At 31.7% G+C, this 23,298-nt stretch overlaps 2 protein-coding genes across 9 annotated transcripts in view; one reads left to right on the forward strand and one right to left on the reverse strand.

Annotated features, from left to right (window-relative positions):
- Positions 1-23,298, forward strand: part of LOC114330826 (GDNF-inducible zinc finger protein 1) — a 113,495-nt gene that overhangs the window by 87,738 nt on the left and 2,459 nt on the right. For 3 of the 5 annotated variants that reach the window (XM_050657330.1, XM_050657331.1, XM_050657328.1), the window contains exon 2: positions 18,425-18,672. In XM_050657330.1, coding sequence (XP_050513287.1) covers positions 18,441-18,672 — 232 coding nt within the window. In that variant the 5' untranslated portion in view covers positions 18,425-18,440. Of the gene's footprint in view, positions 1-6,779; positions 6,915-8,604; positions 8,694-18,424; positions 18,673-23,298 lie in introns of those variants that run through there. The other 2 variants (XM_028280238.2, XM_028280237.2) reach the window with 2 other exon arrangements.
- Positions 1-23,298, reverse strand: part of LOC114330824 (uncharacterized) — a 162,059-nt gene that overhangs the window by 43,717 nt on the left and 95,044 nt on the right. The gene's annotated exons all lie outside the window — the stretch shown is intronic.

A 23,298-nucleotide genomic window follows, 5' to 3' on the forward strand; every position in this document is an offset into this window, starting at 1 on the left:
AAAAGGTATTGCAAAAGAAAAACAATGCATTTAAATTATGGTGGGTGGGGAGTTAAATGTATATACTTTTCATTTTTCCTTAAAGTACATTAGTCATATATTTTTTTTGCACCATATCTCGCTTAGTTTGTATGTAACCGACATTTAACGGTGCTCGTTTTAAAGGCCTTTTCAAACACTACAAAAGGTGTTGGTAGCATTATACACCTAAAACCTACCGTTCCTCTGTTATTTCAAGTTGAATACACCAATTTGAGCATGCACCAAAAACAAAATATTTTCACCTACCATATCTCTTTTTGTATTATAAATAGAACATTTACGAAGGAACGAATCTCTTTATTATTTATAATCTAAAAAATGTTTTATATAGTGTTTTTAGTTCGATGCATAGTTTTTAAGGTATTCACAAAAAATCCGTCCGAAAAGGTGTCATTTTTCAATGAAAATGGCCAATTTTCAACTACGCATAACTCAAAAAGTATCGAGTTCTCAAAAAAAGTATAGACCAGTTTTTGCTTAGAAATAGGTTCTTTAGACACTTCCGTGCTTATTTTGACCAACAAATTTTCCACCCCCTTGAATAAGTGGGAACCGCCCCAAGATAAAGCGCCATAGTATATAGGGTAGATTTTGTTTCTTGAGCTATTCCCTACTTACTGTGAAAATATCAAGTACATCAATGTAGTAGGATGGAATTCGGAGCCAAATACCCTCATTGACTGCCCTACAATAATGCTCTGCTATGATCGCGTGAGAGAGGACACACATAAGATTATAGCAAAATTTCTATTTACCGTAACTTTTCGAGTTTTTGAGATACGTCAATGAATTTTATGTCATTGGAAAGGTAATTTTGCATTCATTCAAAATGTGTAAAAATATAGAGGGCATATCTAAAAAAATTAAGATTTTTTATTCATTTCCGGTTCAACCGGAAGCCACATTTTTGGTGAAATTTATTGTGATAATAGATAATAAAGTACCATATATGTCTGCAAAATTTCAAATTTTAGTTTCTATTAAGAAGAAGTTACGGACACTCGAATATTTTTTTATAAAAAAGTCATAACTCCCCTCCTATGGGGAGTTAAGAAATCTGACTAATGTCATTCAATTTACCGATAGGATATCAAAAATATATCAAAAAATAAAAAAATTCCTTGGAGCCATTTTTGAGAAAATCTAGTTCAAATTTATGTAAAATTTTGACCCCGTAAATAGGCAACGCGTAACTTTTTCTGAAAAACGATAATATTCTTCTTATAGACCCATCTTTATTAGGCTATATAACGACTTTTTCAAATTAAACTTACCTTAAACAAGTTTTTAGATAGGTAGGGAAATGTGTCGGGTGGGCGGTCGGCCATGTTGGCCGCCATTTTGAATTTGGAAATGTCAAATTCCGTATTTTTATTTACCTATTGATGAGCTTACTTTAAGTTGAATTTCATTCATTTCGGTCAAAATTTGCAAAAATGGTCCCTAAATAACCCCCCTATTTCGGCCCCCCTTTAAGAGGTTTTTTTTAAAAGCTTAGTTTCTCGACAAAATTCTCTTAAACTTACTCATACCGAATTTCATCAAAATCAGTCCGGTAGTTTTTGCTGGGCGGTGGCGACATACGTACGTACTTCCGACATGTTTTTTTTATTTGCTTTTTAGACTCGGGGACTCAAAACGTCGAAAAAAAGTGAAATCTGAAAAAAAATTTTTGCCCGATCCTATAACTTTATCTATTATACTATACTACGTATATAGTACGATAAAGTAAAAAGAGAGAGAATGGAATAACCACAAAAGCAGAATGGAGGAGACACGTGTGGTCAGAATAGCAAGAGATAAATCACCAATCGGCAGAAGAAGTATCCGCCGACCGCGCAAAAGATGGAGTGACAACCTTCCATAGAGGTATCTATAGGCCAATGAATAAGCAGAATTGCTCATAAAGAGTAAGAAGAAGAATAATATCGGGAGGACGGGAGAAAATTAAGTGAGGCAAATGTTTAACATTAGACGCTATAGCCTGTGATATGCTTAACTTCAGTTCACTGCATCTATTTTTGTGCTCTGACTCTGTCCAGTACATATAGTATTTTTCGGCATTGCTTATTATTAATCGACATATACTTCTTAATATAAAAGGGGGTTTTCATTATCACGAGAAATAATCACATCCGGCGGTGTTCAAACAAATGGAGAACTGATTCTCCGAGGAAATATATTTTAAACGTCTAAATAAAGAGTGGAAAATCTTTTCATTAGCTAGTGCTATCCCTGAATATAATATAACAGGGATGGACTAGCTTTAATATATTCAAAATTATAAACTTACGTGCACAGAAATCGCCACACTTAAAAATTTGGTCATTTTTGATGTCTCATATTTCCTAAACCTGTTGGTAGATTTAAATGATTTCTTGAACATTTTAAAGGCTGATTCTTTAACCATACCACTGTAATACTATTGTTGCTAAACAGGTAAATTTTCACTGTATACCGGGTGTACCAATCAAGCTGTGTTTTTTTCTCAAAGTTCGCATCACTCTGTAGAATATTCTAGCAAATTATAAAATACGTAAATTAAAACCCAACTATAGCCTCAGGTTTTCTTAACATTCTGTTTTTTGATTCATTCGTTTATGTTGGATAATAAAAAAGTTAGGTAATTTAACAACTAGACATGTTCTTCATCAATACACCGCGGTGTTTGTAAATAAGTGCGACAAACTTTAAGGGGTAATTCTGCATGAAAAAATAATGACCGTTTACTTTATAAAAGTATGTTCGTAAATGTTTCGTTTCCGAGATACGGGATGTTGATTTTTTTCTTACAAACTGACGGTATATTTTATTGCTTTAAAACCAGTTGAGTTATGCCAATGAAATTTGGTGGGTTTTAAGACGTAGTTATTGCACATTTTTTGACATACAATTAAGAATTTAATATTCACCATTAGCGAGCATACGTGTAATATGACCGATCATATTACCCGTATGCACGCTAATGGTGAATATAAAATTCTTAATTTTATGTCAAAAAATCCGCAATAACTATCTCTTAAAACCTACCAAATTTCATTTGCATACCGCAACCGGTTTTAAAGCAATAAATAAATCGTCAGTTTGTAAGAAAAAATTCAACATCCCGTATCTCGGAAACGAAACATTTGCGGACATACTTTTATAAAGCCAACTGCCATTATTTTTTCATGCAGAATTATCTCTTAAAGTTTGTCCCACTTATTTAGAAACACCGCGTATTGATGAAGAACATGTCTAGTTGTTAAAGTACCTAACTTTTTTACAATCCAACATAAACGAATGAATCAAAAAACAGAATGTTAAGAAAACCTAAGGCTACAGTTGGGTTTTAATTTCAGTATTTTATAAATGCTAGAATATTCCACAGGGGGATGCGAACTTTGAGAAAAAAACACAGTTTGATTAGTACACCCGGTATACAATGAAAATTTACCTCTTTAGCAACAATATTATTACAGTGGTATTGTTAAAGAATCAGGCTATAACATGTTCAAAAAATCATTTAAATCGGTCAACACGTTTAGGAAATATGAGACATTAAAAATGACCACTTTTTTAAGTGGGCCGATTTCTATGCACGTAAGTTTACTACAAATATAAACGTTTTACGAATAATTTATACTATTCTGCCTTCTTCTTCTTCTTTAGGTACCGTCTCCTCTAAGGAACTTCATATTTTCATAATATTTTCATATACACACACCCAAACTTATATGGAATCACCTGATATTTCTTATTATTTCGTGCGAATTAAAAAAAAAAAAGAACCACGAAGTCAAACAGTATTTATTTTAAAGCAATTTAATAACAAATGGATAACAATTAAATTAAACAATAAAGTATTGAAGGTGATATAGTAGCAAAGCAATTTAATAACAAATGGATAACAATTAAATTAAACAATAAAGTATTTAAGGTGATATAGTAGCGATCAACAGGTAGCAAAAACGCGTTCCAAGATTGAGGCTGTAATTTTGAATATTTTTTCGAGATATTTGGCACACGTATTCGTAATATAATAAAGAATGGCGGTACAGAGCAAAATTTTAAAAATATATTAATATGTGGAAATTACTCTGTAATTAAATACAATATTAAAAAAACGAGCCTGTACCGCCATTAAGAAGAACAAAAAAATACACTTTCTTCAAATAAACTTTTTATCCGATGCCTAGATTTTGTGTCATTTTGGAACTACTAAAATTTTTTATTTCATTAGCAGTTCCAAAATGACACAAAATCTAGGCATCGGATAAAAAAGTTTATTTGAAGAAAGTGTATTTTTTTGTTCTTCTTAATGGCGGTACAGGCTCGTTTTTTTTTAATATTGTATTTAATCAGAGTAATTTCCACATATTAATATATTTTTCAAATTGGGCTCTGTACCGCCATTCTTTATTATATTACGAATACGTGTGCCAAATATCTCGAAAAAATATTCAAAATTACAGCCGCAATCTTGGAACGCGTTTTCTCTGTTTGTACTGCGTTGTACTGTTTCCTCTTAACAAACAAATTGAAACTAGTTGTTTTAAAGTCAATAGCAAAAAAAATTCAATGTAAAACAAATAATGTTTAAATTGTTTCTATTTATTTTTTTTTGTGTTTTTTGGTAGTCAGTGTTATCACCTCTAGTCCTTATGCAAGCTTCAGTTTGCGTGGGCACGCTCCTAATCAAATTATCAACATTTTGTTGTGGTAGGTTACTCCATCCTTCAAGAGTAGCTTGTACTAGCCGTGCGGTGTTTTGTGGATTATCCCGGCGAGCTCTAATTTTTCTTTTAAGCATATCCCACAAATACTCTATAGGATTAAGCTTGGGTGAGCAAGCAGGCCACTCCAAAAAAGGGATACCTTCTGCTTAAATGATGTCTCTAGTCACTCTAATGGTATGTGGAGGTCCATTATCATGCAAGAAAATTAAATTTTCTGCTGTTACACCTCTGCAGAGCCTAACTACAGGTTATCAACATATCTGTGAGCAGTAAAAATTGATTGGATGAAAATTAAAGGAGTTTTTTACGGACCACAATTTCTGTCCAGAACATTACACTTCCCCTTCCCCACTATATTTGTGAACAGATCTGACAGTTTTCGTTCTTGCTTGTCTTCCTCGACCTCTAAGTACACGATTTCGTGGGTCATCTGATTTTACACAAATCCTGAGTTTTTCTGAAAATAGCACATTTTTTCAATTCCCAATGTTCCAGTTTTGGTGGTGAAGACATCAATTTTGTGCTGCCTGGATAACTCGGGAACCTATAACTGTCTCCTGCTGTATACTTCTTTTCACGAACTCTTCTTATCGTTTCAACTGAAACAGGGTTGGGTGTCTTCCAGCTAATTGGACTATTAAACGATCATGGCGAGCCATTATTACTTTTTGGCGACTTTGCCTCGCTTTATTTTTGAGCTTTCCTAGTTTCTGTTACCCAGCATAAGTTTTGGACAGAACCCCCTGTGTTACGCCCAGCTCTACAGCTATGTCTCTCTGAGAACATTACTTGCTCCACAAGACCAATAATCTTTCTTCGTTGTAAGTTCTATAACCCCACATGAGGCATATTTTCGTTTTTGGACGCAAAAGTTAGTTTATTTATTTTCGTTCAATTTGCAACTCAGCAAATAACCTATAATACCGTACCGAGCTGTACTATCCGGTTGTCTTATATATTTGTTTATTTTCAATAAAAACTTTTATTCTTCGCAACAATAACAAGTTTTTTCAAAAGAAATAAATATTACTTTGAAATACATGGTGATTCCATATAAGTTTGGGTGTGTGTATAGTGTATATGTACATACCTCTATTGTAAAGTCTTTCATTGCTGTGATGTTGGAGGGTTTTTGTTTTAATGTAAAAAATCGAAAATCTAAAAGGTATAGTAACAACATATTGCATTGGCGAACATGGTTTCTTATTAATGCCAATATTTACTCCAAACAAGAACACTTTATATTTAATTTTGATGTATCAGTATATTATCTTTCATATTGTGCAAAAACTTGATTAATCAAGTAAGGTTACTTGATTTAATACTAAAAATTGATTTTTAATAATATTAATCATGTAATATTGTCTATAATAATCCTCATTAAAGTACCGCATTTTAATCAAATTAATACATAAACATTGTAAATATATTATCTGCAGTTAAATTAGTTCCCATTTGAAATAATCCAGAGCATTTTCCTCGACATTTCACCCACTTCCCCTACCTTTCCGTCCGCATCACCATCACAAGTAAATGTTTAAACGATTCCTATAACGTTCCAATAGTAATTATCAATTTAACCCTCACAATTGTTCCATTATATCCATCCAGAATGCGCGGAAAGCAAAGAATTCAAACGGTTACCGTATATAGTCAGAAATGGTGAGATCCCGCCCCCACCCACACTTCGAACGCTTTCCAGAGGAACTGGATATTTGAATTATTCATCCATACCCAAGACACACAATTTTTTGAGACATTTTGTATACTGCAAACCAACAGGCTCTCTACACTTTACCAGAAAAGGCAACAGAAGTGCAAATTCCTCTCTTGTGTTACGCACCGGAGGTTAAAGACTATCCCGTGTTAGCTATCGTTGGCAACACATCTATCTCAGTACGCGAACCTTCCTCCGAGTTTAACTATTAACGCGAACCTTTCTGTGGGTTCAAAAATATCACGAATCTTTCTCTTGGTTCAATTATCGCTGAATAAACGCTTTTTCTCTCTGCGCAATAGTATAAGCCGCTAATCCGATATAGACAGCGCTAATCCTATAAAAACAATTAAATCTCGACGAGAAGCAGCCCCCCGTGAAACCGACATATGTGTTTGATCGAGACGCGGGTGAACAGTGACCAAAGACTGACTTGGGTAAGATTTTTTATAAATTTATAATATTTGTCTGTATCATCGTATTCCCTCTCAATTTTTGCTTGAATCAGCAACCTCTAAAAATATACAGTCCACACAATTCTGAAATTATATTAATAATTAATTACTTTTAATGGGAAATAAGCCAAAAATTTACCAAAAAAATGAGTTTATTAACGTTTCGAAGCCCAAATCGGGTTTCGTTGTCAAAATATAAAATACTACTAAAATAAACAAAAATGTTGTTGCTAAGTAAAAAAAATTCTTCTAATAATTTATTTAATCTGACTCATTTATATTGGCAATTCAGATGTATATTACCTATACACTTGAAAGTAGAGGACTTTAAAATGATATCGCCAATATTTATGAGTTGCGTTCCTGGGACGACTTTACTAAAAAATAGGTTATTCGATTACATGAAATCAATCCCAACTCAAGAATATCCGTCACAAAAAAATCATAGCATGTGATCCGTCTTTAAAAAGACAACCAAATGCAACGATGACAGTAAAATTCTCGCGTTAGAGATTCCATAATAAATCACGAGGGAAAACCATGCTATGATTTTTTTGTGACGGATATTCTTGAGTTGGGATTGATTTCTTGTAATCGAATGAACTATCTTTTAGTAAAGTCGTCCCAGGAACGCAACTCATAAATATTGGCGATATCATTTTAAAGTCTTCTACTTTAAAGTGTATAGGTATGTAATATACATCTGAATTGCCAATATAAATGAGTCAGATTAAATAAATTATTAGAAGAATTTTTTTTACTTAGCAACAACATTTTTGTTTATTTTAGTAGTATTTTGTATTTTGACAACGAAACCCGATTTGGGCTTCGAAACGTTAATAAACTCATTTTTTGGTAAAATTGTGGCTTATTTTCCATTAAAAGCAATTAATAATAAAAATGCCACAAGAAATTAGCTTCAGAACAACATATATATTAATAATTTCATATATATGTAGCTACCTCTATTGTACATCCTTTCATTGCTACGATGTGGAGGGATTTTCGTTTTAATGTAAAAAATCGAAAATCTTAAAGGCCTAGTAACAACATATTGCATTCGTGAACATTGCTTCTTATTAATGCCGATATTTACTTCAAACAATAGCACTCTGTGTTTAATTTTAGTGTATCAGTGTATTATCTATCATATTGTGTAAAAACTTGATTAACCAAGTAAGATTACTCGATTTAATACTAAAAAAATGATTTTCAATAATATTAATCATGTAATATTGTCTATAATCCTCACTAAAGTACTGCATTCAAGTAGAGTACTGCGTACTCTTTCAAATTAATACATAAACATTGTTAATATAAATTATTATCTGCAGTTAAATTAGTTCCCATTTGAAATAATCCCGAGCATTTTCCTCGGCATTTCACCCACTTCCCCTACCTTTCCGTCCGCATCACCATCACAAGTACATGTTTAAACGATTCCTATAACGTTCCAATAGTAATTATCAATTTAACCCTCACAATTGTTCCATTATATCCATCCAGAATGCGCGGAAAGCAAAGAATTCAAACGGTTACCGTATATAGTCAGGAATGGTGAGATCCCGCCCCCACCCACACTTCGAACGCTTTCCAGAGGGGCTGGATATTTGAATTATGGCTATAAAGTCTGATATATCAAGATGTCTGTCAGTAGCTCCCTAACTTTTGATTGGACGTGTCTTTTCAGTTTCATGACAGTTCAAAAGTGCGATAATTGTTTTTTTGAATGATAAAATGGATATAAAATTATTGTTATAGGTATGTACCATGTACCTCTATTAAACTATTCGTTAAGGGGGTAGGGGCAAACTCTTGGTCCAATGCTATTTAAATGCATACATTTTTTTCGAATCCTGAGAAACCTATTAAGTATTTTTGAAAAATTTAAACGCAGAATGAAAGATTACGTTATTACCGAGGGCCGAAAGTCCCCGAAAACATCTATGTTTATTTTAATAAGTTGAAGGGGTGAAAAAAAAGAGAAAATTTAGTGTGATTTTTAATATCAAATATTTCAGTCAAAAGAAAGATTATGTTTATTCTAAGGGACTTTCGGCCCTCGGTAATAAGTAATCTTTCATTCTGTGTTTAAATTTTTCAAAAATATTTATTCGTTTTCTCATGAGTCGAAAATAATGAATGCGTTTAAATCGCATTAGACCAAGATTTTGCGCATATCCCCTTAAAATTCCGTAACATCAATATCAAAATTGGAACAAAATATTTTTTATTGAAGTGTATGAGTATATAATTTCAAACTAATGTGAGATAAAGTTTTAAATTTGGCAATAGTAGAAAGATGACAATGATGTTTTAACAAGGGGGACAGGGAGGAGAAGGAAGATACAGAATCCCATTCATTAGAAAACATTATTTCGATGTTAATGATAATATGAACTGTCCAGTAGAATGGTCATTGTTCAGTCATATACTAGAAAAACTAATACTACACTCACCGGCACAACATTCCGGCACCAAAAATTTTTGATTAACTTTGACAGTTTATAACTTTATTATTTGTGCTCCGATTTTCAAAATTCTTGCACCAGTTTGTAGATACATGTATAGTTTGGTATTATTCCGGCAACAAAAAAAATTTTGCTTGCATGGCATTATACAGGGATGAATGGAAGCGTTGTATTTTCTCCTAACTTTAAAAAATTCTGTGGAAAAATGGAATAGCTGATTTTGTTTCATAGTCCTGTTTTATTACCCCGGCGACATCACTAAAATTTTGTTTTTTGAATTATCCGAATATCTCTTTTCTTGTAAGAGCTGTACCATTTTTGTAAATAAAAACACTGATCGACTCATAAAATAGAGATAGAATTGATAAGATTAGAATGGCCCGCATGCATCTCAGATCTCAATCCTATTGAGCATTTATGGGATGAATTATAAAAAGGTATTCGCCGTCATCCTAGGCCTCCAGAAAATTTGGTACAGTTATCGCCCTGTTTGGTACAGTTATAACACATCTTTATTCGATGCTTAACAGATTGCGAGCCGTCGTTGCTGCAAGAGGTGGACATATCCGCTATTGAAATGTTTTGTTGTTAATTTTGTTTTGTTAATTTTAGTGCGTTTGATATTTTTAATTAAATAAAACTTCAAAGTAGTGTTTTGATTTATAGCTCTTACAAGAAAAGAGATATTCGGATAATTCATAAAACAAAACCTTAGTAATACCTCCAGAATAATACAAAAGGAGTATGAAACAAACTCAGCCCTCCAATTTTTCCACAGAATTTTTTAAAGTTAGGAGAAAAAACAACTCTTCCATTCACCCCCGTATAATGCCATCTAAGCAAAAAAATTTTTATTACCGGAATAATAACAATCGATATCAATACATGTACCTACAAATTGATGCAAGAATCTTGAAAATCGGAGTACAAATAATAAAGTTATAGATGTCAAACTTAATCAAAAATTTTGGGTGGCAGAATTTTGTGTGAGGTGAGTGTATAAGGACACTTCAAAAGGTGAGCTAAATTTTTAATTAAACACTTTTTGAAACAAATTGGACCAATTAAATTTTTTTCGTTACTATATCTCGGCAGGTATGCATGTTAGAAAAATTTTGAAACGACCAACAAGTTTTGCAATTAAATTTACTACGATAGAATTGATTGTAAATTGAAACAATAATAATAATTATTGCAAAATTGGCAAAAATCATTTAAATATGGTCATATCATAAATCAGTTTTTTTTTCAATAATCTTTTTCAGATACTTAAAATCCACACAGAACCTTCAACATTTTATCCATTTATAACATAATCCTTTTAATATGCAAAAACATTACACAAAAATTCAACAAATTTTGCAATCCAAGTTTTTGAAAAAAAAATATTAAGTTTCAAATAATTATACTAGATTTTTTTACATATAAAAGGGAATTCAAGCTTTCAAATAAAATTCGAATCATTGAAATTCGTTGAATATGAGAGCCTAAGGAATTTTTTAAACGACTAACATTCTTTTCTAAACTAATATTTTAATATTTTAAAATTTCAGGGAAAGACAAGTACTAAAAAAACTAAGACTAATCAATTAATTCCGAAGTTATAATCAATCAAAGTTGACCGGCATTTACAACTTTTTTTTATCAAGTACATATCCTTGTTGTACCAAGTACAATATAAAGTACATATATAAATTTCACCTTTTTTTCTTTTATACAATCTGGTCAAAATGTTGATTTAAAACTTTAAAAATACAGAAAAATCGACGAGAGGCAGTGGTGGGGATAGCAATGTCAACCGTCTCAAATATGAAATCACATTGAAAATAGCAACAAGCTTAGCAATTTCAATATCTCAGCTTCTAGTGGACCAATTTTAATAATTTTTTGAAATCGGGGTCCTGTGTAAATTAAAACTTTCAAAATATGATACTTTTAAAAGCGTATAATTATTTATTTTTCATGTTTTTACGTATAAATGATTATTCTTTAAGTCATTCAATAATTTCAGCAATAAATATTTTTTAAACTTTAATAAAAGTTATTCTATTTGTTTGTCAGCTTAAAGTTGTACACTTGTTTAAAAAATTCCTTAGGCTCTCCTATTTAATGGATTTCAATTATTCGAATTTTATTTAAAATCTTGAATGGTTTTTATGTTTAAAAAAATTTCAAGTGTTTCAAAATTTTGTGTAGTGTTTTCTTATATTAAAAATATTTTCTGGGTAAATTTTGAAGGTTCTGTGTGGCTTCTAAATACCTGAAAAATATTATTGAAAAAGCATTTATTTTTGACTCATTTTTTAATGGATTTTGGTAATTTTGCGATAATAATATTTATTTTTTTAATTTGCATTCAAATATATCTTGGAAATTTGATTGGAATTTGTAAGAATTTTAATCTCCAAGAAGGAGAAAAAGATTTAATTTTCCTAATTCGTTTCACAAATTGTTTAATAAAAATTTAACCCAACTTTGGAAGTGTCTGCATAATGAAATTATCATTTTTAATAATATTTCGAAGCGATTAAAGCAAAAAAAAAATAGGATCATATACGATTTATCCAACCCAAAACAGATACCGCCTGGTCTAAAGCTTTGTACACATGAAGGCACTTAACGCCGCGTTTCAAGTTTCCAAGAAACAAATGGTATCATACACATGCAAGCGTGCGTTTAATAAATAAACCGCGGCGTTAAGCGCTGATATGTGTACAACGCAAAGTGTGTGATATGTTCATCATCATCATTGGCTCTACAACTCATGGTGGGTCTTGGCCTGTTCCGGAATCAGCTTTTCCTTCCTATCCTTCGCCTTGGTTTTCCAATTTCGCACTCCCTAACACTCGCAAGTCATCTTTCACATGGTCCTTAAATCGTGCTCTGGGTCTGCCATTACTCCATCCGGTCTCTGGCTATAAATGTGTTTCGACGACTTCACCTCATTAATTCTCTCTAAGTGGCCTAGCCACCGCAGCCTGTTTATTTTGATAGATCTACCAGTACTAGGCTCACTATAAAGGTGCTAAAGTTCAAAATTATAACGTCTACGCTACCCCATAATCAGTTTTCCTTCACGCCTTTATAGATATGTCTGAGGATTTTAATTTCAAAACAGCCTAACCGTTCATCACTTTTTGTTATCGTCCACGTCTCTGACGCGTAAGTGAGAACCTGCTGATTAGTGTTCTGTAAATATCAATATTTTTGTTCTTTTTGTGACTATATTTGATGTTAAAAGTTTCTTTAATCCATAGTATTTTTGCTGTGCCGCTCTATTTGCTGTGTGACATGTTAGTACGGAGAAATAACGACTATTATCGAAAACCACGTGGTTACACAACTTCAGTTCATTTACAAAAGCTGCAAAAGCAGTGTAAATTACAACGATAAAGGCTGATGTCTATAATGTATTATAAGGAAAAGAAAACATTAAAATATTTTCACGTTTTGATATATATGTAACAATCCAAATGTCTTTCGCCTGTAGGAGCCTCTAACAGCAGAGTTGACAATAAATATATCTCAAATATATAAAATTTTGACTATGAACAATAGATAGAGCTATGTAATAAATTAACGTGAAACTCACACTTTGCATCAATAGTTGTTTATTATTATAATAATATAAAGTGTATAATACACTTCTCCAAGAAATTAACGCCACCTTAAACCTGTGTCATTTTTGATGTCTCGAATTTCGTAAACCTGTTGTCCGATTTAAGTGATTTTTTAATTACGTTGCCTTATACTTTAACAATATCGGTGTAAAAATATTGTTGCTAAACAGGTAAATTGTCATTGTATACCAGGTGTACCAATCAAACTGTAACTTTTTCCCAAAGTTCGCGTAACCCCGTGGAATATTCTAGCATGTATAAAATACTGGAATAAAGCCCAACTATAGCCTCATGTTTTCTTAACATTCTGTTTTTTGCTTCATTCGCTTATGTTGGATAATAAAAAAGTTACGTACAACTATGTTGGATAATAAAAAAGTTACGTACAACTAGCCATATTTTTTATCAGTACAGGATGTTTTCCAAATAAGTATGACAAACTTTAAGGGGTAATTCTGCATGAAAAAATAATGACAGTTTGCTTTATAAACGTAGGTTCGCAAATGCTTCGTTTCCGAGATAGGAGATGTTGATTTTTTTCTTACAAATTGACGATTTATTTATTGCTCTAAACCGGTTAAGATATGCAAATGAAATTTGGTGGGTTGTAAAAGGTAGTTATTGTGCATTTTTTATATACAATTAGGAATTAAATATTCCTCATTGGCACGCATACGGATAATATGACCCTTATGTGCGCCAATTGTGAACATAAAATTCTTAATTGTATGTCAAAAAATGCATAATAACTAGCTCTTAAAACCCACCAAATTTCATTTGCATATCTCAACCGGTTTTAGAGCAATAAATTGTCAGTCTGTAAGGAACATGTAAGGAAAATTTCAACATTTGCATATCTCAACCGGTTTTAAAGCAATAAACAAATCTTCAGTTTGTAAGAAAAAATTTAACACGCTCTATTGCGGAAATGAAGCATTTGGGACATACGTTTATAAAGCAACCTGTCACTATTTTTTCATGCACAATTAGCCCTTAAAGTTTGTCACACTTATTTAAAAACACCCTGTATTGATGTAGAACGAGGCTAGTTGTTAAAGTGTCAACTTTTTTATTATCCAACATAAGTGAATGAATCAAAACACAGAATGTTAAGAAAACATGATAAGGCTATATTATGAAATATTATGAGGCTATAATTGGGTTTTAATCTCAGTATTTTATAAATGCTGGAATATTCCACAGGGTGACGCGAACTTTGAGAAAAAATCACAGTTCGATTGATACACCCGGTATACAATGACAATTTACCTGTGTAGCAAATTATTGTTAAAAAAGTATATGGCTATAACATAACAAAAAAATCACTTAAATCGGACAAGTTTACGAAATTCAAAAATGACTAATGAACAATTTTTAAGGTGGTGCGTTAATTTCTTGGAGAAGTGTAATTATGAATTTAAGGTACTAGTACACTTTAGAAGACCAAAAATAAGCATTTTTTCAAGATTTTTTTTCTCAGGACCCTTACTAAAAATGAACATAAAACTTTTTACATATTAATGTATAACTCTTAGAGAATACAAAAAATATATCTTTTTTCATTTATGCACGTACACTAATATTGTCGAGGGCGCAAAGGTCCAGGCCTCGAAAAATGATGGCGGACAGTTAATCACAGCATTGGGATTTCTGAAACAAAAAAATCGTACAGTATTTGAAAAAAGAAGGTTTCTTACGTGACAATTTACCACCGTAAGTGAAAAATTCCGTAAAAAAAAGATTTTACGGAAATTTGAAAAATTTTTGTGAAAAAATCGCCCGTTTTTCTTCGGGTTTTCATGGTTAAAAAATATTTATTTTTTATTTTTTGGTCAAATTGTGGTAAATTGTCACGTAAGAAACGTTTCTTTTTCAAATGCAGAACGATTTTTTTGTTTCAGATATCGCAATCCTGAGATGTCCGCCTGAGATGAACTGTCCGCCATCATTTTTGGAGGCCTCGACTTTTGCGCCCTCTACAATATTAGTTAAGTGCTTAAATGAAAAAAGATATATTTTTTGTACTCTGTAAGAGTTAGATATTAACATGTAAAAAGTTTTATGTTCATTTTTAACAAGGGTTCTGAGAAAAAAATTCTTGAAAAAAAATTATTTTTGGTCTTCAAAAGTGTACTAGCATTTTAATAGATGACCACGTAAACAAGAAGGGTAACAAATAATAGGCACTCTTCCGCATTAGAAATCAGCGCCTTGTAGCAAAAATGCTGGTGATAAGTCATTTTTACCTATCTGCGGTGATGAGTTAACTGGTCTCCAAAGGATGCCGGTGATGAGTTTGCTACATCTCGGAGGGTCTAATAATTTTATGGGGGGCTATAAGGTCAAGTGATGAGGTAATACACGTCTATAGAATTTCAAATAGTGTTCTATCTTTTAGAAATTTAAATAACCGTTCAAAGTTATAAAGTCTTCAATCCAATAATAAATAATATTAAGTTGAAAACCTTACTGGGACCATTTTTCTGGTTACACCTTCGTGGCTTCTAAAAATGCAAACCAAACGAATGCTGGAGCATTAAGATGAGGGAATTCTACAATTTACAATTCACAACTCATCTGTCCAGCGAGGAAAAGTTCCAACTAAAAATGGACCCTTGTACTCTATAGGAGCAAACTAATGAAATAAAAGTGAATAAACATTTTCATTTAGTTGCAAAACGAAACCAAAGCCGTCTTATATTTCAGTTCGTTCAGAGAGCGCTACAAGCACCCTAACCGGTTTTAAAAATGATTTTAGTTGGTTCAGAGGTACCTACATATGCATCCTCCGATGATAAACTAAGAAGTTTTGAAACCAGTTAGCATTTAAACATACCGTATATGTATTTGGCACCTATAGTCCTGTCGCCAGGGGGGGTACAACGGTCTCCTTAATTCAGATGGACTTACCCAAGTTTTTTTATTTATTTTGACCCGTAGAATGCGAATTTTTTGGGTAACAGTTGATCCGGATGTCGATAAGATTGTTATAGAAAAAGAACTTGAGGAATTACATAACAGTGATTTCTCGCAAAACAAAACATCTTTTTTTATTTTTTTGGTCATTCTAGGCAAAAAATGATCTGACAAGTTTTTTCGTAGGATGCATAGTTTTCAAGATAACCGCGGCTGAACTTTCAAAAAATCGAAAAATTGCAATTTTTGCACCCGAATAACTTTTGATTAAAAAATAAAGTAGCAATTCTGCTTACCGCATTTGAAAGTTTAAGTCAAATTATATCGGTTTTGATTATTTTCATTGCTAAAGATTTATTATTTTATTGGTAAACAAAGCTATAAACACCTAGTGCGTGAGTGATGTTTTCAATGATTTCTCATTTAAAATCTAACGAGTAGGTAGAGTAGCTACAAGTGCAAGCGAGGCAATTTCTACGTAGCATGCATTAAAACGCACGTATTAGGCACGGGAAACACTATGTGTTTATAGCTTTGTTCAGCAGTAAAAGAATTAATTTTTAGCAATGCAAATAATCAAAACCGATATAATTTGACTTAAACTTTAAAATGCGGTAAGCAGAATTGGTACTTTATTTTTTAATCAAAAGTTATTCGGGTTCAAAAATTGCAATTTTTCGATTTTTTGAAAGTTCAACCGCGGTTATCTCGAAAACTATGCATTCTACGAAAAAACTTGTAGGAATATTTTTTGCTTAAAATGACCCAAAAAATACAAAAATATGTTTTGTTTTGCGAGAAATCGCTGTTATGTAATTCCTCAAGTTCTTTGTCTATAACAATCTTATCGACATCCGGATCAACTGTTACCCAAAAAATTCGTATTCTACGGGTCAAAATATATAAAAAAACTTGGGTAAGTCCATCTGAATTAAGGAGGCCGTTGTACCCCCCCTGGCGACAGGACTACTAGGAGTTTTCTATTGGTTCCTTGCTGCACGCGGTCATATTTCAACCAATAGGTGGCGAGGTGCTAAACACGTATAAGGAATGTTATTCGGTGCCAAATTCATATACGGAATGTTAAACATTCGTAAACGGAAAAAGACAAAGACGGTATTATTAAATAAAAATAAAACAATTATAATATTTGGAATGTTATTTGGTGCGAAATTCATATACGGAATGTTAAATGTTCGTAGATCAAAAATGACTATTTTCGTCTGGTAGCACACAGCCCTAAACTTCAACAGAATTGAATAGCTGAAACATATATCTAAACATAATAAACATCACGTGCAAGTTATTAAAAATTCTGCGAAAGGGAAACCTTTGTTAAATAAAGATATAATGTCTCTCAAATCTATACCATTCCAGTTATGAATTTCGCAACAAATAGGTAACATCCCACATCGGTAATAATTGTTTTATTTTCTTTAATAATACATAACAAAATATTTTAAAATCAGTCTTCTTTAACTGACTTAATAAAAAGTCGTCTTTTCTAGTCTGAATATTTAACATTCCGCATATGAATTTCGCATCAAATAACATTCCAAATACTATATAATTGTTTTATTTTATTTAATAATACATTAACAAAACATTTTAAAAGCAATCTTCTTTAACTGACTTTAATAAAAAGTCGTCTTTCTTGGTCTACGAATATTTAACATTCCGCATATGAATTTCGCACCAAATAACATTCCAAATATTATAATTGTTTTATTTTTATTTAATAATACATTAACAAGTATTTTAAAATCAATTTCCTTGTAACTGTCTAATAAAAATTGTCTTTTTCCGTCTACGAATGTTTAACATTCCGTATATGAATGTCGCACTGAATAACATTCCGTATACGCGTTTGGCACCTCGCCGCCTATTGGTTGAAACATGACCGCGTGCTGCAAAGAACCAATAGAAAAGTCCTAGGTGCCAAATACATATACGGAATGTTTAAATGCAACCGGTTAGGGTGCTTGTAGCGCTCTTTGAACGAACTAAAATATAAGACGGCTTTGGTTTCGTTTTGCAACTAAATGAAAATGTTTATTCATTTTTATTAAAATAACAATTCTTAAAAGCCGGAGATGCAGGATGCAGCCAGAAAGCAGTTTATTAACGAAAAGTCTTAGATTTAAAATATTGTTTATTATATTTTTATTTCAATTATTCTAATTGTTTAAAAAGTAGTAAACTTTGTATCTAGGGCTTTCGTTGTTTTCCTCGTAATATGAGAGATGTCGCTAGATTGCGTCTCAAAAGGTGGAATCATTGTATCGCGATGGTTTCTCTTAAATAGGCAGATTGTTGATATTTCTTTCAGAGTTGTGACTGCATAGCTTCACTGAGGATGCATGAGGATGCTGAAATAGCTATATGGAGATGGTGGTCCAACTCTGAATCAAATATAAACAAAAACTGCCTTTATCTTTAACAATTCTTTTGTTTATCGGTAATAGAAATTTTAAATTTATTTCAGGTTTTGCTCAACTATTATGTATTCTCTGTATCAAGCATGGTTGACATTAGGATCTTGCAGCAGTATTTCTGAAACGACTCCGGCGCTACCATCAACATCACCATTAAATTTATCAACATCAGCAAATTTATCACCAATTCCTGACGTCTACCTCCAAGTTGGGCCCCACTTGACTCAATTTTCAGCACACAAAATAGTTTTAACGACACACAGTGGATTTTTCAAGGCTGCTATAGTTAATCAACAGGGTAAGATATAATTTTTCTACTGGTATATTAGTAAGAAGTCCCTTATAAAACATTTACTCTCTGTAGGTAAATCTGCCTTTACCTGATGACTTCAAAATTAATTAATTAAAGGTATATTACCTTTTTAAAAAACATTAATAAGGCCTTAGGATATAATATACAGTGTGTTCCAACGAAAATTTGACACCCCCTCCCCCAGAAACTCAGAAACCAAGAGTTTCTTCACAATTAAAAAAAAAAACACGTCAATGTGTATTGAAAGGGAGACGAATTTTCATGCAAAATTCATGCCCTCAAATGCAACCCTCTACTGCCCCGCATTAACCCCCAATTCTTTTTTTTAAATAGCAAATGTGTTCGAGTGGCACATCTTGAAAGGTAAATAACTTTTTTTCTCTACATGACACTCTATTTTTTTCTATTTACATAATAAGTTAGAAGATAATTTTGGACTTAACAAATTTATTATAAATTAGTTAAATCCAAAATTATCTTTAAAGTTATTCCGCAAATTAAGGGGTTACATAGGTCTTGCGGGTAAAAAAGTGACTTTTTAAAAAAAATTATATCTCGAAAACTAAAAATTATTTTTATTTATAGTTGGAACATGTAAAAGTATAGTACTTAAGATACTCTCAAAAGAATTTTCAACCAAAAATATTCATTTTTGTAGAGTTGACTGCAATTTTTCGACAACAGCCCTTTTTTGCGGTGGGCAGCATAACTAAGTCCAGTCTCATCTGAAATCAAAAAATCAAAAAGTTTCTTGTAATTTATACCTCTGGCTAGTGAATGAACGAAGGAATTTTTATTAGGTGAAGTTGTTTTTGTTTTATAAAAAAAAACTACTTTAAAAATTGTCATTTTTGAAAAAATGAGAAAAATTGGGGTCGAAAATGTGTTTAATGTAAAATATTCAAATTTCATTTTTTTAAATTCCTTCGTTCATTCACTAGCCAGAGGTATAAACTACAAGAAACTTTTTGATTTTTTGATTTCAGATGAGACTGGACTTAGTTATGCTGCCCACCGCAAAAAAGGGCTGTTGTCGAAAAATTGCAGTCAACTCTACAAAAATTAATATTTTTTACTGAACATTTTTTTTAGAGTACCTTAAGTACTATACTTTTACATGTTCCAATTATAAATAAAAACAATTTTAGTTTTCGAGATATAATTTTTTTAAAAAATCACTTTTTTACCCGCAAGACCTATGTAACCCCTTAAAGAAAAATAGAGGGTCGTGTAGAGAAAAAAATACCTTTAAAATGATGTGCCACTCGACTACACTAGCTATTTAAAAAAAAAACAGGGGGTTGATGAGGGCCAGTAGGTTAGGGAAAACTGGAATATCTAGGCCACATAATGAGAGGGGAAAAGTACTCCCTGCTAAGGCTCATAATCCAAGGAAAAATCTCGGGAAAGAGAAATGTGGGATGTAGAAGGATTTCGTGGTTGCGAAATTTAAAGGAGTGGTACGAGTGCAGTTCAATACAATTGTTCAGAGCTGCAGCCGACAAATAGTCCAGGGTAATAAGGTTTTTTCCATGACACTTGAACAGCCAGGGTACTGAAGCGTTTTTTCGACAGGTAATACCTATAAGAACAAATTGTAACTATTTCCTGCGTAGGATCTGGCGGCCACTTTTATTTATAAACAATTAAGTGTCAAAAAATGGCATTTTTCACTTTTTTTTCCAATCAATGGAAAACAGGGAAACTTATGGTTTTTTTAGTACAAATATCTTCGAGATTATGGAAAAAGCTTTAAAATGACGTATTACAAAGTTTGATATACTCCCTTATTGTTACTATAATTGCTAAAAAAGGTCGGAATTGCAAAAAAAATATTTTCGCAATTACTGTTGTAAAAATTAGTGTAGAGCTTTGAAATTTTTTTCAAATACGGGTTCTTTGGTTCTTAATATGTGATAAAAATTTCAAAGCGATTCATTCAATTGTTTAAATTTTATTTAAATTGTTTATCCCAGAAAGCATTTTTTTGCAATAACATAAGTCAGAAGAAAATGACGTTAGAACCATTTCACAGGTGTCAAATGAAAGAGCATGAGCTATATTTTCAACTTGGGTTTAAAAAAGTGAAGAAAAAATGCTTTTATTAGTAATAAATAATTATACAAAAGTATCGTAAATCTTTCCTTATAAACTTTTTATTTTGTTATATAAGAAATTATACATATTTATTACAATTTTTTATCAATTATGATATAGATAACATTACTTGGTAGTTGTGCACTTAAAACAGGTTAAAAAAGTTATTTTTTTTTTGGAAAAAGTTATTCAAAAAGTTTATAAAGAAAAATTGACGATACTTTTGCATAATTATTTATTACTAATAAATACATTTTTTATTCACTTTTTTAAACCATGTTGAAAATCTAACAATAAAACACTGAAAACGTTTGTTTTCTATACTTCCACAAAATTTATTATATCTAAGTGACTACAGCTGTTTCGGCGTTTTATTGTTAGATAAAATGAACTTCCATCAAGTAACGGTCGAATCCATCAATTATTTACATGTTGAAAATGTAGCTCATGCTCTTTCATTTGACATCTGTGGAATGGTTCTAAGGTCATTTTTTTCTGACTTATGTTATTGCAAAAAAATGCTCTCTGGGATAAACAATTTGAATAAAATTTAAACAATTGAATGAATCGCTTTGAAATTTTTATCACATATTAAGCACCAAAGAACCCTCATTTGACAAAAATTTCAAAGCTGTACACAAATTTTTACAACAGTTATTGAGAAAATATTTTTTTTGCAATTCCGACCTTTTTTCGCAATTATATTAACAATAAATGAGTATATCAAACTTTGTAATACGTCATTTTAAAGCTTTTTCCATAATCTCGAAGATATTTGTAATAAAAAAAAACATAAGTTTCACTGTTTTCCGTTGATTTGAAAAAAAAGGGAAAAATGCCATTTTTGGCAGTTAATTGTTTATAAATAAAAATGGCCGTCAGATCCTACGCAGGAAATAGTTATAATTTGTTCCTATAGGTATTACCTGTCGGAAAAACCCTTCAGTACCCTGGCTGCTGAAGTGTCACGAACAGGGTATATTTTTGTCTTATTACCCTGACCTAAAAGTTAAAATTGCTGTGATGGTAGCCAACCTCCGATAGGAGACGGTACTGTAAGAAGAAGTAGGAGGTTACATTCGGAAAATTCGGCCGCTTTCAATACAAATTGGCGTGTTTTTTTAAATTGTGAAGAAACTCTTGGTTTCTGAGTTTCTGGGGGGGAGGGGGTCAAATTTTAGTTGGAACACACGTATATTAAGAATTAGAAAGAGGTAGCTTCCCTCAAATATTCAATGTATAAACTTAGTTATAAACCGGGCGAGACAGTTGGTTAGTAGCATGGACCTCGATAACAAGGACCTAAGTATGTGTTTCCGCACTCGATTTTTTGGATTTATCCACATTAACACATTATCGTCAAAAACGGTAAATTTTCGTCTGTCTTTTCTGTCATCGTCAATATTGAAACATTTGAAATAAATTTGAGAGTAAATCAATACAAACCTACAAAATGGCGTTTTCAAATGGTTCTATCCTTATTTGTTGCTAAGAAAATTGGAAAATAAATAAGAAATTTGTTTTTTAAAAACGTAAAATAACTTTTTTAAAATGAACTTAGAACCTTCATATTACATCGAATGTCGGGCCGTGTGATGCTTAAAATATGCTCAAATTTCAAAGCAATCTGTCAAATACATAGTTCAAAACTTATTTTTCTCAAATTAAATTTTTTTGAAACAATATAATGAAGAACGTTTATTCTATTAATATAATTCAAAAAATTAAGAGAAAAATTTATAATATTACAAAAACATGTCGATGTTTTGCTTAACATTTAAAATAACTTTTTAACCATTTTGCCTACAAGGAAATTATGTTTTCATATTTGGAAACCTTGTATTTTTTTACAAATTAAAAAAAAAGTTGTTTTAAATTTTAAAAAAGACAAAATATTTTTTGCAATAGAATTTGCATATAATTTCTGCAAATGATTTTGTAACTTTAATCTTTCATTCATCTAATAGTATGTTTAGCTAGAAATAACACCTAGTTTATTTGAGATCTTTTTATTTTCAAAGCAATACTATTTTTTAGAAATAATTGAATAGGATAATTTGTGTTTTTTGGTAATATGGGGGCTCCTATATAATATTTTAAAATAACCCCCTACCCCACCTCCGTGAGGGCTCGTGTTTGGTGTCATTCGATAGATTTTTCAAAAATATTGAATATAAGTATTTTTCAGTTTTTCGATCTAATATTCATTTCGCGAAATATCGCGGGGTTCCTATTTAAAATTTTAAATTTACCCTCACCCCTCTCCATGGGGGTCCTGTTTGGTATCATTCGATATTATTTTCGCTTTTTTTGTGAAACTATGTGACTCACCCATTTCCGGGCTCCCCCTCAAATCGTAAGATTTTTAAAATAATATACATATACTGTTCTGCATATACTTAACTGACCTTATGTTAATCTGACGATTTCGTGTTTTTCTAATGATAGATTTTTTTTTCGGAGCCCCCTTAACAACCCACCTGTATTAAGAGCCAATATATGGTAGGGGTACAT

The sequence above is a fragment of the Diabrotica virgifera genome, chromosome 7, assembly GCF_917563875.1.
Source record: "Diabrotica virgifera virgifera chromosome 7, PGI_DIABVI_V3a".
Classification (NCBI taxonomy): Eukaryota; Metazoa; Arthropoda; class Insecta; order Coleoptera; family Chrysomelidae; genus Diabrotica; species Diabrotica virgifera.